Genomic DNA, 25,512 nt, shown 5'->3' with positions numbered 1-25,512 from the left:
TGCACTCCAGCCTGGGTGACAGACTTATTGATTAAAACTCCATCTCAAAAAAAAAAAAAAAAAAGTATGATAAGTCCTGGTTTACTTAAGAGGCGCTCATGATGAGGTTGGCAGACTTTCTAAGTCCTCTCCTCCCTCTGCACTTTAGCTTGGCTCTTTAGCTCTCCTGTGAAGGGTTTGGGGAGGATTGTGGGGCTATCCAGATCAGCACTTGCATCCCTGCTTGTTAGCCTTGGCGGAGGATGGCTGCCCTCATGTGTTTGTATCAGGACTAAAGGTGTGGGGAGAAAGCACTGTGGCACCTGGGCCACCACCCAGGCCACAGTTGTCTCTCCTGACTCTGGGACATTGTGACTCTTGCTTGATCTCTCCCAGGAGTCCTGAGCCAGGTGAGGGGGGCTGTGCTGGTGGGTGAGCAAGAGCAGGGAGTACAGGGAGATTCTGAGAAGCCAGCAGAGACTGTGAGGGCAGAGCCACTGCAGAAGAAAGTCTTTGATCTTACTCTTTTTTTTTTTTTCTTTTTTTGAGATGGAGTTTTGCTCTGCAACCTCTGCCTCCCGGGTTCAAGCGATTCTCCTGCCTCAGCCTCCTGAGTAGCTGGGATTACAGGTGCCTGCCACCACATCCGGCTAATTTTTTGTATTTTTAGTGGAGATGGAGTTTCATCATGTTGGCCAGGCTGGTCTTGAAATCCTGACCTCAGGTGATCCACCTGCCTTGGCCTCCCAAAGTTCAGGGATTACAGATGGGAGCCACTGCACCTGGCCTGATTTGGGCTTATTAAGTCATCAATGGCCAAAATATCAATTTTCCTCTAAGCACCGAGGAGCACACCTCCTAATTCCTATTACAATATGCTCCTGTGGGCAAAGCAGCTCTCAGCCTGCTGACAGGTATGCTATTTGGAATTATGTTGTGGGGTTCATTTCTCCTCTCTCCATGCTCACAAATACTGGTGACTGTGTTGGCAGGGCAGGGTTTGCCAAGACGGAGGGTCTGATAGCTTCCTGAACTGCTCTCTGATATCTGCTTCTCTGTATTGCCTTATTGCTTAGCCAAGACAGTCACCACCGAAGAGTACCTGGTGAACCCTGTGGGCATGAACCGCTACAATGTGGACACCTCCGCCTCCACCTTTAACCACAGGGGCTCCTTGCACCCCTCCTCCTCGCTGTACTGCAAGAGGCAGAACTCTGGAGACAGCCACCTTGGGGGTGGTCCTGCTGCCACCGCTGGTGGTCCCCGCACTAGCCCCATGTCTTCTGGTGGCCCCTCAGCACCTGGGCTGAGGCCTCCAGCCTCCAGCCCCAAGAGAAACACGACCTCTCTTGAAGGAAACAGATGTGGTAATGTAATGCATGCATCAGCTTCCCACTGACTTAACATCCCTTGCCCTTGTGCGGGGAGCACAGCATCTGGGGAAGGGGGAGTGTGGCTGTTTAAACGTGGGACTGCTGGGAGATCAGAAATTTCCACAAGCCCTTTCATGGATCTTGAGGTTCTCAAAAACAGCCAAACTCAACCTTTGATAAGCAAAGAAAATCGTGTATTAGGGCAGGCTAGGCCACAGGATACATAGACTCCAAAATGTACACAGGCTCAAATACCATAGAAATTTTTGTTCGAGAGCCAAAGGTGAATGTTCCTGATTCATGGATGCATCTCAATATAGGGACATAGGCTCCATCTATTTTGTGGCTCTGCCACCCTCTACAGCCTTCATGCCCCATGCATTAGGGAATAGAAAGGGAAAGAAGGTGTGGAGAAGACACAGGTGCTTCCCTGCAATCTGAAAGTGATGCTCATGACTTCCACTCACATCTCATTGGCAAAAGCTGGTCATTTTGCCACACTTAACCATAAGGGACTCTGGAAGCTGTAGGTTAGCTCTGCCCAGGAGAAAGGAGAACCAGACCTTGGTAAAGAATTGTCTCTTGCATAGGAAGTGTCACCTTCAGGATACAAATACATGAGCAGAGGCAGAGTTAGGCAAAATTCCCCCAATGCTGGTTGTAATGCCACTTCTGTCTCATCCACTAAAGAAAGCTTGTTGGAATGCAGTCTACAAAAGCGCTATAAGGGCTAAAGGATTATAGTAATAGCTTGAAGGCCCTTCTGATTGATGTTTTAAAAAGTCATTTTCAAGCTTCAGTATTTTGATAGTGCCTAAAGGCCATAGAGTATAGTGGATAATCACTGGGACTAGAGCCAGACAGCCTGGGCTGAGATGCTGGATCTGCTGCTTCCTGCCTACCTTTTGCAAGTCTTAACTTACCTGTGCTTCAGTTTCCTCACCTATAAAATTGTGATAATAATAATGGCAGCACCTGTCTCATAGGATTGTTGGGAGGATTAAATGAGTTCATACATGCATTTAGTACAAGACCTAGGAGGTAATAAGAGCTCAATAAATGTTAGTAGTTACAGCATAGATCTTTTTAACACATCCCTTAACAAATCACAGCCCATCAGCTCCACAGCTGAGAACTGCTGAAGAAAGAAGGCCCCAGGCCAAGGAGTCTGGGAGTCTTCATCTTGCCACCCTGTAGCCCCTCAGTGGGCAGGCTCTGTCTTCTGTGGCAAGTCACATTTCTCCCCTGAGCCTAGGATCCTTCCACCACTGACCCCAGCAAGCCGCACACGTGAGCTATTTTGTATGATTCAAGACCCTCCACACATTCTCTTCCAAGAGCCTCATCCAACCCAGATGAGCGTGGCCCTGACCAGCTTCCCCTGGCCAAGGATGGAGAGGTGAGAAGGGGCCCCTTGCCGGAGAGGCGTTCTGAGGGGTAGAGCGCAGATCCTCTCTCCACAGCAGCTCTTACCAAATGTAGAGATGCCCTGCAGGCCACTTTCCAACACTGTCACACAGGGCCATGAGCCAGGCAGATTAAGTGAGCAGAGCCCTATTTTCCAAAGGAGAGCAACATTGTTCCATTTGATTCCTAAGAACAAGAGAAAGGGACAAGATCTTTCACGAACCAACACTGTAAAGTAAACCAGGGGCAGCCTTGATTTCATAGGTTTGTCCCCAGTGTTAGCTTAATATCTGGCATGTGGTAGGTGTTCAATAAACATGCATCATGTCTGTGCCCTCACGGTGTCCCTTTGTCTTCTTGTCAAAACACTCATCCTTATGTCCCTCTTGAGTTTAAATGTCTTTCTCTCATCCTCTTCTCCTCAGCCCCATTCCCCTTTTCTCAGGGTGGTGATCATAGGACACCATGCTGATTGAATTGACTCATAATCCCAGAGTCCCACTTTTTAAAAAGGAGATATTTACTCTCTCTCCCACTCACGTTGGTGCAATCTCAGCCCTATGTCTTAAATGCAGGATTTCCAGCAGTAAGAGGGGGGCATGATTTGGTTGGAGAGAACTTCTATCACTCCCTCAACAACAGTCTGCCCTGTTCAGTCCAACTGGTGACCCAGGGCCAGGGAATCCAGGGCTCTTCAGAGGGCTTCAGCATAGCTCCTGTCCCCCAGCCCCTCACACCTCCTTCCAGTTGAGCCCTAGGATGTCCTCCTGTCCTTCACTTTCATCCCCATCCCGGCCCTTTGTTCTCCTGTGTATGAGTCTGTTCTGCTAATAAAGACATACCCGAGACTGGGTAATTTGTAAAGGAAAGACGCTTAATGGACTCACAGTTCCACATGGCTGGGGAGGCCTCACAATCATGGCAGAAGGCAAAGGGAAAGCAAAGGCACGTCTTACATGGTGACAGGTAAGAGGGCTTGTGCAAGGGAACTCCCCTTTATAAGACCATCAGATGTCGTGAGACTTACTGGCTACCACAGGAACAGAATGGGGGAACCAAACCCATGATTCAATTATCTCCACCTGGCTCCATCCTTGACACATGGGGATTATTACAATTCAAGGTGAGATTTGGGTGGGGACACAGAGCTAACTCATATCATCCTGGAATCAGGCCCTGACAGTCTGAGTAATCTTGTCAGACAACTGGCCGAGAGGCAGCCCAGACCCTTCCTCAGGCTCCAGCTCTGAGAAAGCCTCTCTGCTGGAGCCTGGTTGCACCCCAGGAGAGGCCCCCTAGCTCAGGCCCTTCTGCCTGTCAGGATCTGGGATGAGATCAGAGAAACGGAGTCCACCTGTGCCTGCTGCCTTTCATCCCAAGAACATCAATACCTGAACCCTGAATCCTGGCTGTCTTTTTAATAACTTAGAAGTATTAGAAGCAGCCAGGCACGATGGCTCATGCCTGCAATCCCACCACTTTGGGAGGCCAAGGCGGGTGGATCACTTGAGGTCAGGAGTTTGAGACCAGCCTGACCAACATGGTGAAACCCCATCTCTACTAAAAATACAAAGATTAGCCGGGTGTCGTGATGCACGCCTGTAATACCAGCTACTTGAGAGGCTGAGGCAAGAGAATCGCTTGAACCCGGGAGGTGGAGGTTGCAGTGAGCAGAGATTGCGCCACTGCACTCCAGCCTGGGCAACAAAGCTAGACTCTGTCTCAAAAAATAAATAAATAAAAATAAATATTAGAGAGAACTTTGCCTGAGACCCTGAAATCCAGTTGTCCATAATCAGCAGGACCCCCACCACGGGACTGTGGGATGTTTAAAATCACAAAGCCATCTAACCTCTTTGGAGAAAAGCTGCTATGTGATGTATGAGTTGAAGTTCACTGTTGAGCCTTTGTGATACACTGAAGAAAAATGAAATTATTCATCCTTTGTAGGTCTGTTAACACTTTAATTCTCCGAAGATTCCTTTTTTTTTTTTTTTTTTTGAGACAGAGTCTCGCTCTGTCACCCAGGCTGCAAGCTCTGCCTCTTGGGTTCATGCCATTCTCCTGCCTCAGCCTCCTGAGTAGCTGGGACTACAGGTGCCCGCCACCACGCCTGGCTATTTTTTTTTTTTTTTTTGTATTTTTAGTAGAGACGGGGTTTCACAGTGTTAGCCAGGATGGTCTCGATCTCCTGACCTCATGATCTGCCTGCCTCGGCCTCCCAAAGTGCTGAGACCAGAGGCGTGAGCCACCCCGCCCAGCCGAAAGATTCCTTTTAACCAGTGCCTTCCTCAGGGTGCTAAATAAAACCGCAGGTACCAGAAACAGCCAGTCAGCCATGCACATTCTCAGCAGTGAGACAGAGGAAGAGGGTGGGGAGAAGATGGAAGGAAGGATAGCACCAGTGTCTCTCAAAGAAGTTTCCGTTTCTGCTTACATTTCATTGACCAAAATGTAGTCACATGGCCACTTGCTGCAAGGGATGCTGGGAAATGTGGTTTTCATTCCTAGCAACCATGATTCCAGATGGAAGTTAGGGCTGCTATTACAGAGGAAGAAGTGCAAAGTAACGCTGAGTAGGCAATGGGAAGTCTGATCAGAAATGCTCACTCCCTCCTTTTCCCTCCCATGGCACTTTGTTTCCTCATCTATAGTTCTTACTCTATCCTAGAGAAAGGAACAGACCCTCAGCTTTGTGAAGCCTCTTATTCATATTTGAACCCCCCACAGCCCTGGCAAAGGGGGGCTTGAGGCCTGTATCAGACTGTTATTTATTGAACACCTACACTCAAGGGGGCCAGACAGTTTCCGATTTATTATAAGTTATATGTTTAGAATTTAATATTTATAAAAAGGTATTGGTATATTTGATTTAAAGATAAAGAAAAAGAGGTTCAAGAGAAGGTAAATCAAGTGTTAAGCCAGGATCTGACTTCAGTGGGCTCCAAAGCCTGTCTTTCAAAACAACCCCAGGGGTTTTCAAATCATGCCTGATGGCTTTCAAGGTTCTAAGAGATGGAGAAGATGGAACAAGAGCAGACAGGACTCCAGGTGCCCTCCCTCTCTTTAAGCAGGGCCTTTTCACATTTGCAGAGTGGGGTTCTATATGTGCTTTGCTTAAACAAAATTTGCACAACTAAAAATGTTTGGAAACCATGGAGATAAAAACCATGCTGACTTGAGTGGCAGGATGTTAAAGTGGGAGAGAAACCACCAGCGTCCTCACCCATTTCTCACCTAGCTGTCAGCCTAGTGCCTGCTGTGGGTCCCCCCACACCCCACCCTCCCACCCAAATGACTGTTCAATATTGCTCTGAAGTTCCATCCCAAGTAAAAAGCAGTTATCATGAAAAAAACCATACCTCTTTAAGGGAGTTTGACCCAAGTCATAAACCATGGAAGAGACTTAGAAATGGCATTTTCCCCATGGTACTAATCAAAATGGTTTAAAACCACAAAAGCCAGAAAACTGCATGAGGCTGCAGGCAGAAGGGTGGGTATTGATGACTTGACAAACTCCTCAGCCTTCTCTCTCTGGCGGTACTTACCTTTAGCTTCCTGCAGTTGTGATATATCACGTCTGTCTCCGCTGCCAGTGGGCTCCAAGGGGATGTGTTCACAGGGCACATTTTCCTGGTGTCTGCTGATGCTCTGGTGAAAGTTTGAGAGCTCTTCCTTGTCTCTCATCCAAGATATAATCACCAAGAGCTATAAAGAGGTTTTGGATAACAAAAGCTTCCTGACTTGGGCATTTAACAAGACACACTGTAGAATTCCCAACCACAACTAGGTCCAAGATTCAGAATCAAGAAACGAAGTCAATCTGATATTGCTATTACAACCCAAATGCCTCCTGTGTTTGGATTTTTATTTGATAGGGCCTGGCATTGGGTGAGGGATGGAGACAATTTAGCTAGAAAAAGAAGAATGAGAACAGCATTGTATGTGAGGAGGTGAAGTGGACAAAAGCATGGCAAGAGCTGATTAATTAAAGAGTTTGTGCAGGGGCCAGTCGCAGTGGCTCACACCTGTAATCCCAGCACTTTGGGAGGCAGAGGTGGGCGGATCATCTGAGGTCAGGAGTTCAAGACCAGCCCAGTCAATATGGTGAAACCCTGTCCCTACTAAAAATACAAAAATTAGCTGGGTGTGGCGGCACATGCCTGTAATCCCAGCTACTCGGGAGGCTGAGGCTCGAGAATCGCTTGAACCTGGGAGGTGGAGGTTGCATTGAGCCGAGATCATGCCACTGCACTGCAGCCTGGGTGACAAAGCGAGACTTCATCTCAAAAAAAAAAAAAAAAAAAAAAAAGAGTTTGTGCAGGGACACCAGGGAAACCATGCTGGGAGGTTTGGGATCCATTTCAAGCAGATGGGACTTTGCTCTGTAGTAACTGTAAACCAGACATTTCTGAACAGGGGAGTGAGCTGGTGGCCCTGGGATTTAGGAAAACAAATCTACTGGCCATTTATGGAATGACATCATCATAAGAAGAAGAACAGCAACTACCTAATGAGTAATCCTGTTTAATGCTTTACAACATTATGCCATTTAATCCTTGCAACAGCTCAACGAGGTGTTTTATAGAGCAGGCAGTTAAGACTCAGGTTTTGGTTGGTCCTAGCCAGCAGAGACTTCCTGGGCATAGTGTGCCAGGGACTCTTCTCACATCTGAGGACAGAGCTGTGAACAACATGGACACCGGCCCTGTTCTCTGAGGGTTTGCAACTCCAGGGAGACAAATGTCAACAAATTATTACACTAATTTCATTACAGTTGTGATGATTGCTGTCAGGGAGAAGTGTGGATGCTGTGGGAGAATCAGATGGGGAGGGAGTGGCTGAGCCTACCCTTCGGAGTCTGGAAAGGCTTCCCAGAGAAGGGGCAGTGGAGCTGGCTGGAATAAGCAGGAGGAAAGACAACCAGGGAGGGTCAGTAGGGAGGAGGGATAGCTGGAGGCTTCCCAGCAGAGGTAACAGTGCTTGCTAGGAGGTCACAGTGTCTTCTGGTGGCCAAGAAGGAATCTAGCTCAGCTCAGCTTGACTTCAAGCCCATGGTCTCTCCTTGTTTCTAGAGACATGCTCTCTCCTCACACAGGCAGGCCAGCTGGTCTCAAATAATTGAAAAGAAAAATCTGATTAAACTCTAAGGATTGAGTGGGCTCTCTTCCCTCTCATCTCTCTCACCACATGGCATCTTGAAAACTCTGGATAGAGTGAGTGGTGCTTGGCTATAATCCCAGCTACTCGGGAGGCTGAGGCAGGAGAATCACTTGAACCTGGGAGGCGGAGGTTGCAGTGAGCCGAGATCACCCCACTACATCCAGCCTGGGCAACAGATAGAAATAATGAAAAACAGCACTGTTTCAAGCCATGTGATTTTGCCATAATTGTGGGCTAACCTGGGCACGTCACATGTTTGATATGGCATTGTATCTAGAAAGGATGCATCTAGTGGGAGCAGGTCACTTGGAGATGCTGAGAACAGATCTCCCTCCCCTTCCCCTTGCCAGCCCCGGTCCTCCCAACCCAGTTCCAGGTGCCAGAAACCAAGAGGGCCTGGGCAGCTCACAGGCAGCCTGAGGACACAGGGGTCCCTGTTGGAGACAATGACCTTCCTGTCTTTAAGATTCTTATGGTCAGGCTCCAGCTCTGAGACACATTCTCTTGATTCTTAAAATATTCTTAAGAAGCAGCAAATAATATTCACAATTTATAGATGAAGACAATGAGGTCCGTAGAGAATGAACAGAGCCCAGGAGGGACAGGAAGCCTGGCTGTGGCTGCACTCGATGTGTTTTGCATGTGGACACACTGATGCAGCCTTCAGCTGTGGGAGGACGTGACTCCCTTCGTGTGAACAGCCTGAGGTGGGAGGGGTTACACAGTGTCATAAGGGGCTGGCAGGGGCTTAGAGATCAAGCCCTTTTATTTTACAACAGAGAAGCAGAGAGTCGATCACATGGCTGGTGGGTGGCAGGGGTTTCTGACTCCCAGCTCACTGCTAATTCCGCTCCTCCACATGACTCTGTTGTTAGCTAAAGAGTTTCTCCTGAATTATGAATGAGTGAAAGGAAATTACGTACATATGGATGTGCTCATGGGCATGTGTAAGGCAGAGGGAGATTCACAGAGAGTGTCCAAGTACCTGTGCTGTGAGAATCGGGATTGCTTTGAAACACTGACTCATAGTCATCCTAGCTCTGGTAAATGTGAGTTCAGCTTTAGAAACAAGCATATTTAATCCATTCATAACTAGGTTTCACTTTTCACATGCCTCTGGCAGGGAATGACAAGACCAAGCACGATGTCCTCATTGGAGAACTCTGCCTGTTCACAAATGTGTCTGGCCAGTGCTTCTTGGCATGCTCTGTCTGCTTAGGAGCAAGACTTTTCCACATCTATCATGTCTTACTGTTGATCTATCACATCTGCCTGCCGCAGCTGCACCAGGCTCCACCCATCTGTCTTCCTGACACCTTCGCTGCAGCTGGAGAGGGAGTGGCTAGTGTATTTATTATTTTTGTGAGCACAGACCACTGTGAGGCTCTGCAAACCTGCCACTGGAAAGCTCCATTTTTCTTCCTTTCTAAAGCGAATCTATGTGCTTTGGATCAGGAGCAGCTCCCGAGGTGTGACTTAGGCTGCCTGCTGCCCTCTGTCTTGTATGACTAAAAGGCCCCCTAAGAAACACGCCCGAGCCAGGCCCCTGCTGCCTCTGCTCTGTCCTGGAAAAGTGAAAAGTGCCCACAGCAAGCCCTAGGTACCAGGAACAGAGCCCACTTTGCCATCTCAGTTATCTCTTTCCCTCCACAGCAATTGTCCTGAGAGCTTCCTCCTTAAAGACAAACCAGCCACCTGGCTCAGCCCTTCAACACTGTAGTTGAAGGGAAAGTGTTTCCCTGACCTAGCTCAAAGGACTCTAGGTTCCTGTGAATGATGCTGTTACTTGGTCTGGGTTTTCCCCCCTTCCTGTCAAATGCAGGAAATTAGATTTGACCTCTGCTCTGATCACTCTAAAATTATTCTTGGCACTAAAGACTTCCAGCCTTTGTAATCAGAGCATCTATTTTCACCCTGATTAACGCCAATGTTCTGATGGGGCAGGATCCAAAGGCAATGTGATTTCCGTGATTCCTCGTCCCCATGTTGAGTGCAGATGTCTTTAAATGGAGTGAAATCATCTTTAATAAGGGTGGATCAGCATTCAGATGGCTCCAGGGTGCATTAACAGATTCCCAGAAAAATGCCCCATGCCAAACCACCTTATGGGACCCTTCCAGGTCCCACAAGGAAGAGGCAGGGAAAATCTCAAAGTCAATCCAATTCTCAGCCAAACCATTATGTGTTTAGGACAGACGCAGAAATGTGATGCTGTATTCTCCTCAGTGCTAATGGAGCAGCATGCACGTCTCAGGCACATTAAAAGGAGGAAGGAGACAGAGACAGCAGAAAGCCACTGTGCCCCGAGATCTAAAGAAGGGAAATAAAGTGAAGGCTTCTCAACTTCTAACTAGAATTCTTCTGTAGGAAAGCCGCTTCATTGTTCAGAGCCTTGTCTTTTTTCTAGCCTTAAAATAGAAGTAAAGATTACACACACAGGCTTTTGTATAAGTTACCGAGACTGTGTCTGCAGAGTATATTGATTCATCTCACATTTATCAAGCCCTATTTATAAACACAGTCATGCATCACTCAATGGGATACATTCTGGGAAATGCATCCTTAGGTCATTTCAATGTTGTGTGAAAATCATAGGTTGTACTTGCACAAACCTAGATGGTATAGTCTACTACACACCTAGGCGGTGTGGTATAGCCTATTGCTTTTAGGCTACAAACCTGTACAGCATCTTACTGTACTGAATACTGGAGAAAATTGCAAAACAAATCACTAGGTGATAGGAACTAGAATCATTATCATCTTATGGGACCACCGTCCTTAGGCAGTGCATGACTGTATATGTACTCTGAGCCATGGAGGAGTCAATGATTATAACCCCTGTCATGAGAGGATCACATTTGTATTTTTCACCAAACGCTTCACCTAGCACCTGGTACAGAAAAGGTGCTCAATCAATGTTTGTGGAGTGAGTGGGAGGAATCCTTAGGAAATAAAAATCTAACTAGAGGTTATAGAGAAGTTCATAAATAATTGTACTACAAAGTGGAATGTGAAAGCACCTTAAGAGATAGATGAACAAATAAAGATGTAGGAATAAAGGGGTAGGAAGCCGGGTGCTGTGGCTCATACCTGTAAACCCAGCACTTTGGGAGGCCAAGATGGGTGGATCACCTGAGGTCAGGAGTTCCCAACCAGCCTGACCAACATGGTGAAACCCCATCTCTACTAAAATACAGGAATTAGCTGGGCGTGATGGTGGGCACCTGTAATCTCAGATACTTGGAAGGCTGAGGCAGGAGAATCACTTGAACCCGGAAGGTGGAGGTTGCAGTGAGCAGAAATCAGGCCTGGGCAACAAGAGTGAAACTCTGTCTCGAAAAATAAATAAATAAAATACAATAAAATAAAGGGGTAGGAAGGTGACATGCAGGCTGCAGGAAGCACAGAACATTTCTGTTCACGAAGGCATCAGGTGGAACATGAGTGGGAAGGAGAGAGGGTGAATGCCTTCTAGGTTGAAGTCAAAGCACCAGCCACAGGCAGAGGAAGGAAGCTGGGGAGACATTCGGTCGGTCACAACAAGTGTACCCAGACAGACAGGTGGTGCACAGGAGAGCAGGGATGTGGGGAAGGTAGGGAGGCTCCTGCCCTTGGCGGAGCACATGACATAGGTCAGCCTCGGGGCAGGGCACTATCCCATTTCCATCCTTACACCTGCCCCTCCAGGTAGAAAGCACTGCCATTTCACACATGATGAGCTACATCCTCGTCCAGTCACCAGCAAGGGGCAGCTCCAGGATCTGTCCCTAGGTCTCTCTGGTACCAGAGCTCTTCTCCCCCTCCATTAAGAAGGAAAAATATTATTAAGACCAAGAGAGCCCTTGACCTTGAGGTAGAATGAGGACTCAGTGTGTTGGTAAGGGAGACCCATGGGGAGATGGGTCTTAGGGAGAATGTGAGGCAGCGGCAGTTGTAGGCAGTAGGAAGAAAAGGACATGGCCCAAAAATACCCATTAGGAACCCATGGCAGGGGGTTAGGTGGCAGGCTCTGGGGCTAGGGCAGCAGGGGTGGAAGGGCATCAGCATCAGAGGCATTCTCCCAAGAGCTTCAGAATAATTAAATGTGGGAAACACAAAAAGGGGAGGACAAAGAGGTGGGTTCCTAAAATGGGGGAGATAGGAAGAAGAGCTGGCTCTAGGGAAAGAGGATGAATTAGTTTGGGACACACACACACAAAAAATCAACCCTAAATATTGCCGGCCATTGAACTCATTGCTGTCTTCCTCCTTCACTGTCCTGAGCCTTTTCACCTGCTGCACGGGAAATGCCCTATGCAACCATTTCCCAGGGACCAGCTATGGACCAGATGTAGGTTAGGCCCTTTGCGGTCAGGGAGTTCACAGTGTAGTGGGGGAGACCCGGGCAAATGCTCTGACAGCCCCAGAGGGCCGTGCAAGGACTCAATGTGTACCTGGGGCAGTGAGTGAGGGGACATCTTCTTTCTGCATGTGTGACCAGGGATGGCTCTGAAGATGCTGAGGCAGACTTGCATTCTGCAGAGACCGTGGAGAAGAACGAAAAGCCACCTCAATTCTGCCATGCCTCTATCCTTTCAGTGTGAAGGCCATGGAGGCAGAAAGGACCCCAAGTCACTGGCCTCACTGACGCGATGAGGCTCATTTGGGCACTCATCTTAGCACACTTGCCCTGGTCACCAAGTACCCAGGCTCAGGAGGCCCTGGGCCCGCCGAGAAAGAACTGAGCAGGATAGTCTTGAAAACTCCAACTAGGGTGGGAATTCCAGCCTGTTGAAGGGAATCCACTGTCTAGTGCTTCCTCTCCTGGGAGAGCAGAGAGCTTTGGCATACATGGGGAGGGTAATATATCTAGGAGTGGCCTTCTGCACTCTGGGCTGCTGATAGAGCTGCCACTCACAGCCTTTCCCTATGACAGGAGGTCACTTGGGCCAGCTCCTTGGACTCATGGGCACTGAGGATCCCCCTTCCAGGCTAGGTGGGGGCAGGCAGCACCAGGTAGGTGCAAGGCCCTGTCCCACTGGCTCATGGTCTCCCTCTCTGTGCCCCATCCAGCCTCAAGCCCTTCTCAGGATGCGCAGGATGCCAGGCGGCCACGGAGCAGGAACCCCTCCGCCTGGACTGTGGAGGACGTGGTGTGGTTTGTGAAGGACGCCGACCCGCAGGCTCTGGGGCCTCACGTGGAGCTCTTCAGAAAGCACGTATGCGAGTGGTGGGTTTGACCTTGGGGTGGATTGAGGGAGCAGGCATGGAAGGAGAGTGAGGTCCAGGGAGCTGCCGGATGCTGCCAGGGGAGGCGGTGGGGGGGTGCTCTAAACTAAGCCCTAGGGGCACCCTCAAGGGAGCCAGAGATGAGAGGGACAGGTACAACCACAGGCTCCTCAGAACAGAATGACCACTTAATTTGTTTTTAAAGGAATATTTGCCCCATCTCTTCTCTCATGTTGGCCTTCGTCAGGAGTGCCTGTTTCCTGCCCATCCAGCCGTCTGTGAATGCAACAAAATTCACAGCACACCTACGACATGCCAGGCAAACCGCAGTAGCACCTGTTCCTAAACCACTTCGAGGACTAAATAAGAAAATGCACAAAAGGTGTTCAGCACGGTTCCTGACTCGGATAGCCTTCACTGAGCAGATAGCATTATAATGATTTTGAGATATGCTAAAATATAGAGATGGTAATTTTTTTTAAAGATAAGAATCAATAATTTACCTGCCAGGCTTACTATATGCATTTTGTTTTTGTTTGTTTTTGTTTGAGACAGAGTCTCATTCTGTCGCCCAGGCTGGAATGCAGTAGTGCGATCTCAATCTCGGCTCACTGCAGCCTCTGCCTTCCCAGTTCAAGCAATTCTTGTGCCTCAGCCGCCCGAGCAGCTGGGATTACAGGCACCCACCACCACGCCCAGCTAATTTTTGTATTTTTAGTAGAGACTGGGTTTCACCATGTTGGCCAGGCTGGTCTCATCCCAAAGTGCTGGGATGACAGGTGTGAGCCACCGCGCATGGCACTGTACTCATTTTATATTGTGCTGTAACAGATTACCACCAATGTAGTTGCCTCACACAATATACATTCTCTGCCTTACCACTCTGGGGATCAGGAGCCTGGCATGGGTCTCAGTGGGCTCAGCCAGCAAGGCTGCCTTTCCTTCTGGAAGTTCTAGGGAGAATCCGCTTGGTTGTCTTTTCTGGCTTCTAGATCCACCATGAGTCCTTGGCTCCTGTCCCCCTGCCATCATCTTTAAAGCCTGTAACATCAAGCTGAGGCCTGTTCGGCTGCTCGGGCTGCCATCCCTGGTTCTCACTGCTGATGTCCTCTTCCACGTTTAAGGAGCTTTGTGATTACACAGCCGCCACTCCCCCCACCCACCTGGCCCCATAATCCGGGATAATCTCCCTACTTTAAAGTCAGCTGATTAGCAAGCTTAATCCCATCTGCAACCTTAATTCCCCTTCACCGTGTAACTTGACATTCACAGGTTTGGGGACTAGAATCCAGACGTCGTGCATGGAGGGGAAGGAGCATTATTCCGCCTTCCACAGTGACCATTATTTTTGTTTCCTGTTTCTTATTTTATTTGGTGATTCTGTCATAGAAATCATGTTCTCCAATCTTAGGAGGATTCTCATCTAACTCAGCACTTGCCTTTTATTAGGCATATGTTGACCTCACCTAACAACGGGGACTTAAGACCAAGAACCGCAGAGTGGGTTATGCTTGGACAGATTTGGGCAGGGGGAGTCTGGCTGTCTTCCAGGGTGGGAGGAGACAGTGGGAGTCCAGGAGGTGAGGGAAATAAAAGACAGTAGAAAATGAGCCTCCTGGGAGTGGCCCACAAGTAAGCCTTGCCCACTGCCATTTTGCCAAAGACGTGGAGAGTGACACGGAGTGGGTGCTCCATCAATACTGGCTGGCTGGGCAGATGAATGAGAGAGCTGGTGACCCTGGCACCATTATATGAATCCTGTAACTATGTCTCTTCTCCCTGCTTGAGCACCTCAAATTTCTACCCTTTGTCTCCAGTGACCTGAAAATGGCACTAAAGGTGACCATGGAAGCCCAGCCTTGCTAGGTTCATGAACTCCGCATGCATTCTGGAGGGTGACCATTCTCAATGACCAATGGCAGCTACACCGGGATCAAACCTCAAAGGACTGGCTCGTCCCCTTAGTAGTTCTTTGTGCTGAACCCTGAGATGAAGCAGGGGCATTCTTTAGTGTATTCCATCTAGTGGAATAGACAGGGCTAAACACACCTGAAATCTTCCATAGGTGGAATGAGTTGCTTTGTTATCAGCTAAAGGTAGGTGGGCCTACTAAGAAATGAGAAATTAGGGCAATAGGTGGAGGTTTGGAATGGAAAGACCCTCTAGTTTCAGGGTCTAATGGATGACAGTTTTTGCCCCTTTAGCCAAGTTTGGATGAGGAGATAAACTTCGTAAGTGGGATATTGGGAACACACATGGGGTTGTGTTTGATTCCTTCTATGAGGGGAGGGCAGGAATATGAAACACTCCGTGTATCAAATGACTCCAGGGAGATGATGGGGAGAGGAGAACACAGTATTTGTTTGCTTTAATATTTTAAAAGACCTTGCCCCAGGACCAAGAGAATATGCTGCCTAAATCAATCCATATGCCCTGAGCACATCCCCTGACCACACCTTAACCTTAGCCACTGTTCGATGACTCTGACCATCTTCTGGGTTTATCTTTCTTCTGATCCTATCCCACCAGGAGATTGATGGCAACGCTCTGCTGTTGCTGAAGAGTGACATGGTCATGAAGTACCTGGGCCTGAAGCTGGGACCCGCACTGAAACTCTGCTACCACATTGACAAACTGAAGCAAGCCAAGTTCTGACGTTTTTAAAAAGACAGAAGCGAAACCCAAAACAACAGATCTCAAGATTATCTTCTGCCTTACCAATATCCCGCCAACATCACAAAATAGACCCTCCTCTTAAAATTAACAGCCACAGAGACGTGGTCTTTTTATAAAACTTGTGAATCTTTGCCTTTTGAAGAATTTAACATGGACCTTTTCGAGAGGCTCCTCTGTGTTCATAATTTGCCAAAAAATTACAAAAGCCTGTGATTTTTAACATCCCTGTTATGCTGATTTCTCTTAAAGTGGGTCCTATTTGCATAACGAGAGAGTGGGGAACTGAATGCTTATGCCCAAGGAGAGTTCTGGAGGGTTCAAAGGATGAAAGAAGGACCTTTGTCCCTGCGGTCTCTGCAGGGACATCCCCCTCAGCACCATCTGCCTCTTACTCTGACCTGGGGACCTATCCATGTGAGCCTTGTTTGCCTCAGCTCTGGAAGCTGACTTCTGAAGATGACTGCCTCACCTTGCACTGTCTGGAAAACTTGAATTATTTTACGCCGTGAAAGAAAAAGGAAAAAAAAAAATCTTTTCTGTTCCTAGAAAATCTGAAGTACTGTGTTTCTCCGCTAGAGGGCAGACTGCTAATGAAATTTCAGGACCCTCACTGACTGCAGTAGCAGGATTGTTCAGTACTGAGTGGATGGGTTAGGGTGTCTGTGAACAAGATCTAGCCCACACAGAAACAGGGGATTTATTCCACAGTTAGCACCACAGATTGCGACTTGGGAAGAAACCATCAGCTAGAGGGGTCTAGTTCGTATCCAATCATTATTGACTGACTGACTGATACTCAACTAGCAAAGGCAAGAATTTGGAAGCACGCTCTACCCAGATGGGACTTTGGAGTTCCTTCCCTTCCAGAGTCCTTATTGAGGTGTTGAAGTGTTGGCATGCCGAAGAATCTTAGTGACATTTAGCCATGGGTGTTTCTTTAAAAAAGGAAAAGAAAATGTCTCAACGAAGCTTTGAAACGGGAGAGTGTTGATTTCTAGTTACATTGCTGGGTTATGTAGTTGTATCTGTGGCTAATTTTTCTAGTCCTCAACAAATACACAGACATGCTATTATGGGGTTTAATTCAATTTACAAATAGGTTTTCCTTTCTCACCGTGGAGTAATAGAAAAAATTGATTTTCTGCTCCTTTGCAGCTGTGTCCAGAGACGGACAATGAATCCACAATTTATTAGGCAGAGGCACAACTTCTCCACCATTCGTTTTATCCTTCTCCTTTCTCTGTTTCCCTCCACCTCTCTTCTTCTTTCACACTGAGCAGAAAACATATCTTCAAAATAAATTCGCCTTTGCCATGTGCATATTCTCTTCCTTAAAAGGACATCAGCAGTGTTGGAGATGAGGAGATGAACATTAGATTTTGGAATTTCTGGGAGGGAGAGGGTTAGGGATGACTCAGGGCCTCCCTTCGCCCAAAGGTGAATCAGAAAAGGCACCCCTTTCTCTGGGATACAACCTGAGCAGGGGTCTCAGCTGGCAAGTGGAGCAGGGTGGGGGCTCAACCTCCTCACCGCTTGATCAGCTGCCGTTGTACAGAGCATGACCTGTATAACCTTGAGGGCAGCCCTGGGTAGATCTGCAGAGTGACCCTCTATATAGTTAGAATCCAGATGAAGGCCATAAGAAATAGTCCATGCCATGCCGTTAGGCCCGCTTTCACGTGCAGTACTTGAGAAAGCACATCGTAGCCTCCTTTTCAGACACACAAATGGCGGCTGGACTGAGAGCATGGCAGAGAAGGGGAGGAGGAGAATGTACTAAACTTGCTCACTGAATTGAGCTTGAGTTATTAGATTGTAGAAGAGCTTGATGTCTGGTGATTTTTGTTACAGGAAGGGGGTCCCGATCCAGACCCCAAGAGAGGGCTCTTGGATCTCATGCAAGAAAGAATTCAGGGTGAATCCATAAAGTGAAAGCAAGTTTATTAAGAAAGTAAAGGAATGAAAGAATGGCTACCCCATAGTCAAAGCAGCTCTGAGGGCTGCTGGTTGCCCATTTTTATGGTTATTTCTTGATATGCTAAACAAGGGGTGGATTATTCATGCCTCCCCCTTTTAGATCATATAGGGTAACTTCCTGATGTTGCCATGGCATTTGTAAACCATCATGGCACTGGTGGTAGTATAGCAGCGAGGACAACCAGAGGTCACTCTCGTTGCCATCTTGGTTTTGGTGGGTTTTAGCCAACTTCTTTACTGCAACCTGTTTTATCAGAAGGTCTTTATGACCTGTATCTTGTGCTGACCTCCTGTCTCATCCTGTGACTCAGAATGCTTTAGCCATCTGGGAATGCAGCCCAGTAGGTCTCAGCCTCATTTTACCCAGCTCCCATTCAAGATGGAGTTGCTCTGGCTCAAATGCCTCTGACAGGTTCAGCACCTGAGAAAAGTACCTTGAATCAGGCCTTGGGGCAGAGTCTTCAAGATCTTAAGGTGATAGGGCCTGTCTCTTAAGAATTTATTAATCGTAAGTGCTCACTGCTGGTTTAGAGTTAGATACATTTCCCTCAAAACAGCCATGGGCAGGTTATGTACTCAGAACTGCCAGTGTGAAAACAATGAGATCCAGAAAAATCCCACAACAATCCAGGTTTTTCACTCCCCTTTTTTTTCTCAATCTTCTGATACTTGTGGTACCTCTTCCATCAACAGATACCTCATGTAGTGACTTCCAGTATCAAGTTTTCAAAACTTCCTACCCACCCTCATCAGTGCCTCCTTCACTACAGAGTCACAAACATTGGTGCTCTCAAATAAAAATCAGCCCCAAACAATGTCAAAGAGATCCCTTGAGTAGTTTTCAGGCGAGAGATATGTTCTCATTTCAAGTCTTGGAGAAAACTGGATCCATGTTCACGTGGAACTTCTCTCACGGAGGTGCTATCTCATTTTGCATTAAACTTTAAGCAGGACAGATTGCTGAAGCCATGATATTTAAGGTTTGACTTTTTAAAAATCTCATTACTCTTAAAATAAATGCTGCCACATCAGAGAATAACCTGGGGAGGAAAATCTTCCTTGACTGTTTCTGCACTGAAATGCAATTAGCCAACTAAATTATTGTAGCAATACTGCAATTATAATTAATTTTCACCCCTCTCAAAAAACTTGTCAAACCAGGAGGCTAAATAGCTTCACAAATGTAAAACACACCAGGCCATTTCCTCTAAACAGACCTTAAAGGGTTAGGCCACGTGGGTCACCCTTGTCCAAATGAGAGCCGACCTGGGGGCCTCTCACTTGTACAGATGTGGTACTTATTATTCCATTGCAGTAGCTTTGCTTCAGGTTGTAGTGAATAATGATATCGTTTTGCATAATTCCAAATTAGAGTGTGTATGTGTGTGTGCCTGTGTTCATGTTCCAAACATTTCCAATTACACTTGTCTGTTAAACACTTGAAAGAAAAAATCAAGAGACAATTCTATTGCCTAAGGCCTTTTAAATATTTCATGAATCACATTATTCCCTGTGCGAAGACTTTAGGTGAAAGCTGTGGGTCTTGTCTGTGTGTATGTGTGTGTGTGTGTGTGTGTGTTTCCTGACACTGTAGCTGGAAGAGCCTTAGGAAGTGAGTGCTTGGGAGTATATGAGCCATTACCTTTGCTTGGTTTGCAATATGGAGGCAGAACCCACTGTGGTCTGGTTGCTACTACTAAGTGTCCCCTCTTAGGCTACTAGGGTGTATCCTGGAGGCAGCTGGGTGACCAGGGCTGTTCTGGGGCTCTGGGCCTGCCCCCTCAGGAGGATGATTGTATGTGCCAAGCCTGGGCTCCAGGTGACTCTCGGGAGACGCCTTGCCGGGGAGCCCACGGAAGGGAACAATTGTCTTGCGGCGTTTAGCACCTACCAGAGAGTACACCAGACTCCCACCATTTCCCTGCAGCAGGGCTGCTACCAACTATATTAAATACATTGGGAAGGAATATGGGACTAGGGGCGGTTTACTGCAGAAGAAACCAGTGAGAAAGGGAGGCCTACACCATAAGTTTCTTAGGAAAACAATGAAAGCAGCAATTCTAACAGCCCCAACCCTTCACGCTGCAATAACCTATTTTTGTATCTATGTGCTGTATGGAATATTTCTTATTTTTTTAATTAAAATTCTTTTTAAATTATTTTTGAGATGGTTTTAGGAGAATTTTCTCAAATCTCTGAAGATAATTGGAGATGCCCATAGGTGACCAGGGACTCAAATGTAGTCATTGTCAGAAGGTCTCGAAAGATGGAAATATTCTGCTCTCATTCTAAAGAAACAGCCAGGTTTACATATATGTAAGTGGTTGGCAGGCACTGTCTGACCTCTGCTCTGAAGGGGCCACTTCTCAGCTCTTCTCCACTGGGGAGAGAGGGGAAGGGGATTGGACTCACTTTTTTTAAAAACCTCAGATAACAAGACATGGGATTGTGAAGGAGTAGGTGATTTTTTTAAAAACTGCATTTTTTTTTTTAAGGAGAGGGGTGCAAACCTGTCCATGGGGCTGATTTTTTTTAGTTTTGTTTGTGTTTTTTTTTGGTCATAAACACTCCAAGAACTGAGCACCTGCCAGGCTCTCCTGTTGCCTTGCCATGTGCCCCTATCCCTCCCCTGTGGCAAGAGAGGACCACACTAAGAACCCTGGGGATGGTCCAGCAGACGGTCAGACATCCAGGGGAACAAACCTCCCTGTTTCCATTCTGTGATGTCAAACCCAGCTGCATCACCCCCATCCACCCTCAGGCAGCTTCTGTGTGTTCCGCCCTGCTCCTGCAGGTAGAGCGCTGGGCACCTCAGCTTCTGGGGTGTCATCCACTCCAATGGTTGTCCTAATCCAAGATGATCCCTGCACAGACAATTGGAAGCTGGATTTTTGGAAATCTAGCATTTGCTTGAAAGAGAATGGCTGTTATTTACTGCCACCAGTTAAGGATCATGAAAACATGTCTGCTAACAATGGACTTTGTGTAATTGTTCTAATGCTAATAAGCAACCGCTGGGACACTTCCCGTGGTAAATTCCTTTGTGGTTTCGGTGGTCTTATCACACATGGGCCTCACCAAGATGCTGGGCTGGAGAGAACGCTCACTGTGACTCTCCCAGGCTTCATGAAATTCCCCCGACTTAGAAGCAGTTCTGGGCAAAAACACACTGTTAGAGGAAGATTTGCTTTTCTTCACGGTGCTTTCGCAAGTGAGGCCCCAGATCTGCGCTCTTCAAATCCTACAGAAAGAGCCCAGAGGTTCTCCCCATGCTCAGCACTGGGCTCAATTTCCTGCAGAGGAAAAGATGGCAGGTAGAGCTTAAGAATGACACTCTCCCCCAGGTCGGCCGAGTGTGCTGTGCCATGAATTGATAGTGACAGGACGAGAATAGTAGAGACACGGGTGATTAAACAGTGATGCCAGACAGTGTGGGGACAGCAGCATCTTTCCATTTGAAGGGTCTACATATACCACACAGACCACCTATACCTCAGCTGCCTTCCCACCCTACCCTGCTCTGGGGCTTGACCACGTGGTCTGAGCCTTAGAGTCAGTTCCATGCACTAGGCGCTTGCACAGGCCAACAGCAACCTCTTCCATTGGCTCCAACTTTGGAATACACCCGAAGCCTTGCTTCTCCAAACAGTTCATTGTGAAATAACAGCACCTCACTAGGTGTCGCTTTACAGCAACGATGTATGACTGAAGGCTACCTCTATCATAAATGTAGCATCCTCAACTACATTCTTTTCAAAGTGTTGTTGGAAACCCATCATCATCCCTTGAGGGTGGATTTTTTTTCTTTTTGGAGAAAGCCAAAGCCACTGGGCTCATGCCTGGTGCATGACATGGGTAATCAGTTTCAGGTTTCAAATCATGTGTTTTCACACACATTCGTTTGTCTTTTCCTTGTGTGTTTCCTTACTTGGTACAAATAGTTTGAACAATAACAGCCACAATTCACTGGTTAACTTAAATATATTAGGCAGGTGTTAGAATAAGGAGCTGCAATGTATGGACTACTTTGAAGGACAACAGTATTTGGATGTATAACATTCAACATATTCATTTTAAAGTAGTGTTACTGCTATATCCTTAGGCACGGTAAGCTGAGGATATTGTGAGTGTTTGCAAATAGACAGAGACCACCCTCACACGTAGAACCGTAGAATCCTAGAGTTGGGGAAAAGAGGTCTTGGGGGACATCTGGATGGCTCCCCTCCAGAGTAGAACCTTCTCCCCCGTGGGTTCCACATTGCTCTGTGGGGGGCAGAGCATGGTACAGTGTGCAAGAAACAAGCTCTCCAAGTCACCTCCCCCCATACCTCCATCTCCTTATCTGGAAAAGGAGGGGAGTCATCCACATGACCTTTAAAAGCATTTCCAGCTCAGTTACTTTGGCCAAGGTCAGTGGGGCTGTGCTGCCATAATAGTTATGGGCTGTTGGCTCATCTCTTTTGTTTCATGGCTGCTGGCTTCTGCCTCTCCTCCTTTGCAACCTCATCTAGATATTTTTTGATCCTCTTCCCTCATGGGCCCATAACTTCTCAAGGCCATGTAAGCACCACTTGACCATTCTTTCCCACTCGTTTTTTACTTCTCATTCTATTCTTTCTTCCTGCCTCCATGTTTTTTTGTTGGTTTGTTTTCTTTTTTGTCTTTCTTCATTCCACTAGCTCAAATGCCTTGGGGATGGAGACGGGGTAGAGAAAGAAATAAGAATAAGCCAACTCTGTCCTCCCAGGCCCAGCAGTTCTGACCTCTGCCCAGTTGTCACCCACCCACAGCATTCCTTGACTCTGCCCCACTTCCTGTCCAATCTCCACTTGTTCTATTTCTCAAGGTCTAGCTCTCTCAGCTCGATGCCTGAGGTTGGGAATGAGAGTCTCTGCCCTTCTGAATGTTTCATTCTGTGACTCACCCTGATGTACCACTGAGAGGCCTCTTGAATCTTCATCAAGCACAATGCCCTTCTCACTAGCTGTCCCTCTTCATTCAGCCCTGAACGTTAAGTGACCTGGTGCCAATTCGATGTACCTCTTGAGAATCACAAGCTGCTTCTCCCGCCATCCTGCAACATGCACGGAGTCACTCTGACATCCAGCAGCAATTCAGATAATGCCAAAGTTCTTTATAGAACACAGAACGTTGTCCAGACCCAGTTAGCACTGACTGTACAGCCTCATGACCAAAGCCAGGCCAGAGCCTTGTGTGTAAGTGAGGAGGGTCCAGCCAGCATGAAAAATGAAGGACAATGAACTACATCAGAAGTATTTCTGGGGTGAGGTATTGTTTCTGGACATTTATAAGACTACTGAGACGTATGCAATATTAAGTGGCTTGTGTCTGAGTAGGGAAAGATGATGACATATTTCCCAAAAGAAAATGTGGTTTAGAGGGAGGAGAAAGGCAGCACAGCTCTGGAAAAAAAATGTTTCCATTCCTGGCCTTTCTACAGCACAATTGCACACCTCGAGGTCTTTCTAGAAGTCAAACATGTTTCCTCCTCAGGAACTGAAAGTATTTCTGTCCAAGTGTGAGAGACTTTGAGGGACTTTGATTTCTTTTATTATTCATTGTGTTCTAAGCCATAATATTTAATTTTCTGTCATCTTCTAGCTATATCTTTGATCACTTGGGGATTTAAATAAAAGAACTCCTCTCATTTTATCCTCAAGAAAATATGAAATATCATTTGCTTTATAGAGCAAATATTTCCATGTTACAGATATCTGTTGATTAGATTATTTCTCTACTGTATATACCTAGAAGTAATTTCATTAACATAAAAATTTTATACTTTAAATACATTTGTGGATAAATTTGCTTTTCATTCTATTCACATGCAAGAAAACTAAACTGATTGAATAAAATCATTTTATCATAATTGTCTTGCTGCTATTTTTTTTTCACTAACAGTGAAAACTTTGTGTTAATGAAGTATGACTGTAACACCATGAATCTTCTCCCTTCATGGGGCCAAAAGGTGTGTTTTACTAGCTACGCTAGGCTGTCATTATCCAGCAAGACTCCTGCTAACAAATGAGGGCCCATGAGTTAGTGAAATCCATGTTCCCTAAGCTTGTGAGGTAGAATGACGATGATTGAAATGTTATGTCTTTGGTTTTGTAAGTTGATGGGCTTATTTTCAGAACCTTTCTTTCAACTCAGCCTTAGTTAATCTCATGTTTCCACCTGTTTATGCTACTTCCGTACCCCATATACCCACTCGGGAGGCTTCCCGATCTCACCGCATCTGGGAGAGCGGCAGCTGCACCTTTTCCCTGGTAAAACGTCTTACTTTACTCGCACACTGCATGAAACAGCCAGAAACCAAGGGTGCAAATAGGTCATCTCCTTATCCTGGGAAGATAAAAACAGGGTTGACTACCTTCCCTCTTCTCTACTGAGACAGTATTTCCTCCCTTCTAATTAAGGATTTTTAGAGGGGGTGTGCGTGCATGTTCATGTGTATTTCTATGATTGGGTTTGCAAACTTAAGAGAAAGGTCATTAGTGAAAGTTTGCACATCATTTGCTTGTGCTGAGGCACGTGTGCAAGAAGGACTCGGCGTATGTACTGCAGATATTCTAATTGTATGAAAATTCATTGTGCTTTCATTTCTTATGAACGTAATGGAATCTTGGAACATTAGTTCAACTCCATCTTTTACTTGGAAGTGCTCGGGGAGACAGAAACTTTCAGCTTAGGAAGCGGTGTAATTTTAGGTCCTAGCTTCTTTACAAAACAAAACAAAACCAGTGGATCTAATTTTGCAGACTAGACATTAGTGAATATAGCTCATTGTAATGGTGAGTGGCATTTACATTGGAGAGAGACAGCGGTAAAACCTGTCACCTGAGGAAACAGCCTCTCCTTAATCTTTGCTCTTTGCAAGCATGCTGAAATCAGTGTTTCCTAATATTGGGACAATCCTTTCACCTCAAAGTGTTCCTATGTAATTGTGTTACATAATGGGAAATTGTAATAGGCAATTTGGTTCTGTAATTTAGTTTGCAAAGCATGCAAACATAAGATAACTAGGTTAAATGCAAATTGGCATTACACTAAGGTACTGAGATAGGAAAAAAAATATGCTGTGTCTATAACTTAGAAACAACATGAATTTTATTCCCCATGCGCCTCAAAATGTAGAGTTTATTAAAGTTATTTATCCTCTAGTTTAATTTCATCACATACTGTGCATACAGATACATTATCTGAGTATGAGCCCACGTGTATTCTTACTGCATATATTTACAGATCTCTCATTTGTCATAAGCAGGCTGTAAGTGTAGCGTGTTACTTAGGAGTGAGTTGGATGTACTTATTTTTATCATATACAGTGTTTTCATAAATTGACCATTATATATAAGACACTACATCAAAATGTGCTTTGAATCTTTCAAAGCCTGTTATTGTTTGTAACTTTTGCAGGAGGGCTATTAGTTCATTATTTAGAGGTCAATTTTTCTGTTTTTAATGTATTCTCTTAAACAGTGATTGGTATGTACACCACAGTCAGGTATGTACAATTTAATTAAACAACCACTACTGGCCTTAATGATTTTAATAGTTTGAGGTGGTTTTTGTTTGTTTGTTTTCATTTTTGATACAGTTTTTTTTTCTAGTACAGTGTGCATCATGGGCCTGTGTATGATTCAGTGAGATTTCTAAATCTTAAGATTTCAACACAATGTAGTACTTTCTGTTCATGCTGTAAAAA

At 46.3% G+C, this 25,512-nt stretch overlaps 1 protein-coding gene across 1 annotated transcript in view; it reads left to right on the top strand.

Annotated features, from left to right (window-relative positions):
• Positions 1-23,535, top strand: part of SCML4 (Scm polycomb group protein like 4) — a 123,559-nt gene extending 100,024 nt beyond the window's left edge. Inside the window, exons 6-8 of the mRNA XM_003824332.6 lie at positions 1,056-1,346; positions 12,975-13,120; positions 15,660-23,535. Coding sequence (XP_003824380.1) covers positions 1,056-1,346; positions 12,975-13,120; positions 15,660-15,785 — 563 coding nt within the window. The 3' untranslated portion in view covers positions 15,786-23,535. The remainder of the gene's footprint in view (positions 1-1,055; positions 1,347-12,974; positions 13,121-15,659) is intronic.
• Positions 23,536-25,512: the final 1,977 nt, after the last annotated feature.

Source organism: Pan paniscus, chromosome 5, assembly GCF_029289425.2.
Source record: "Pan paniscus chromosome 5, NHGRI_mPanPan1-v2.0_pri, whole genome shotgun sequence".
Lineage (NCBI taxonomy): Eukaryota > Metazoa > Chordata > Mammalia > Primates > Hominidae > Pan > Pan paniscus.
This window is presented reverse-complemented; position numbering and strand designations above follow the sequence as displayed.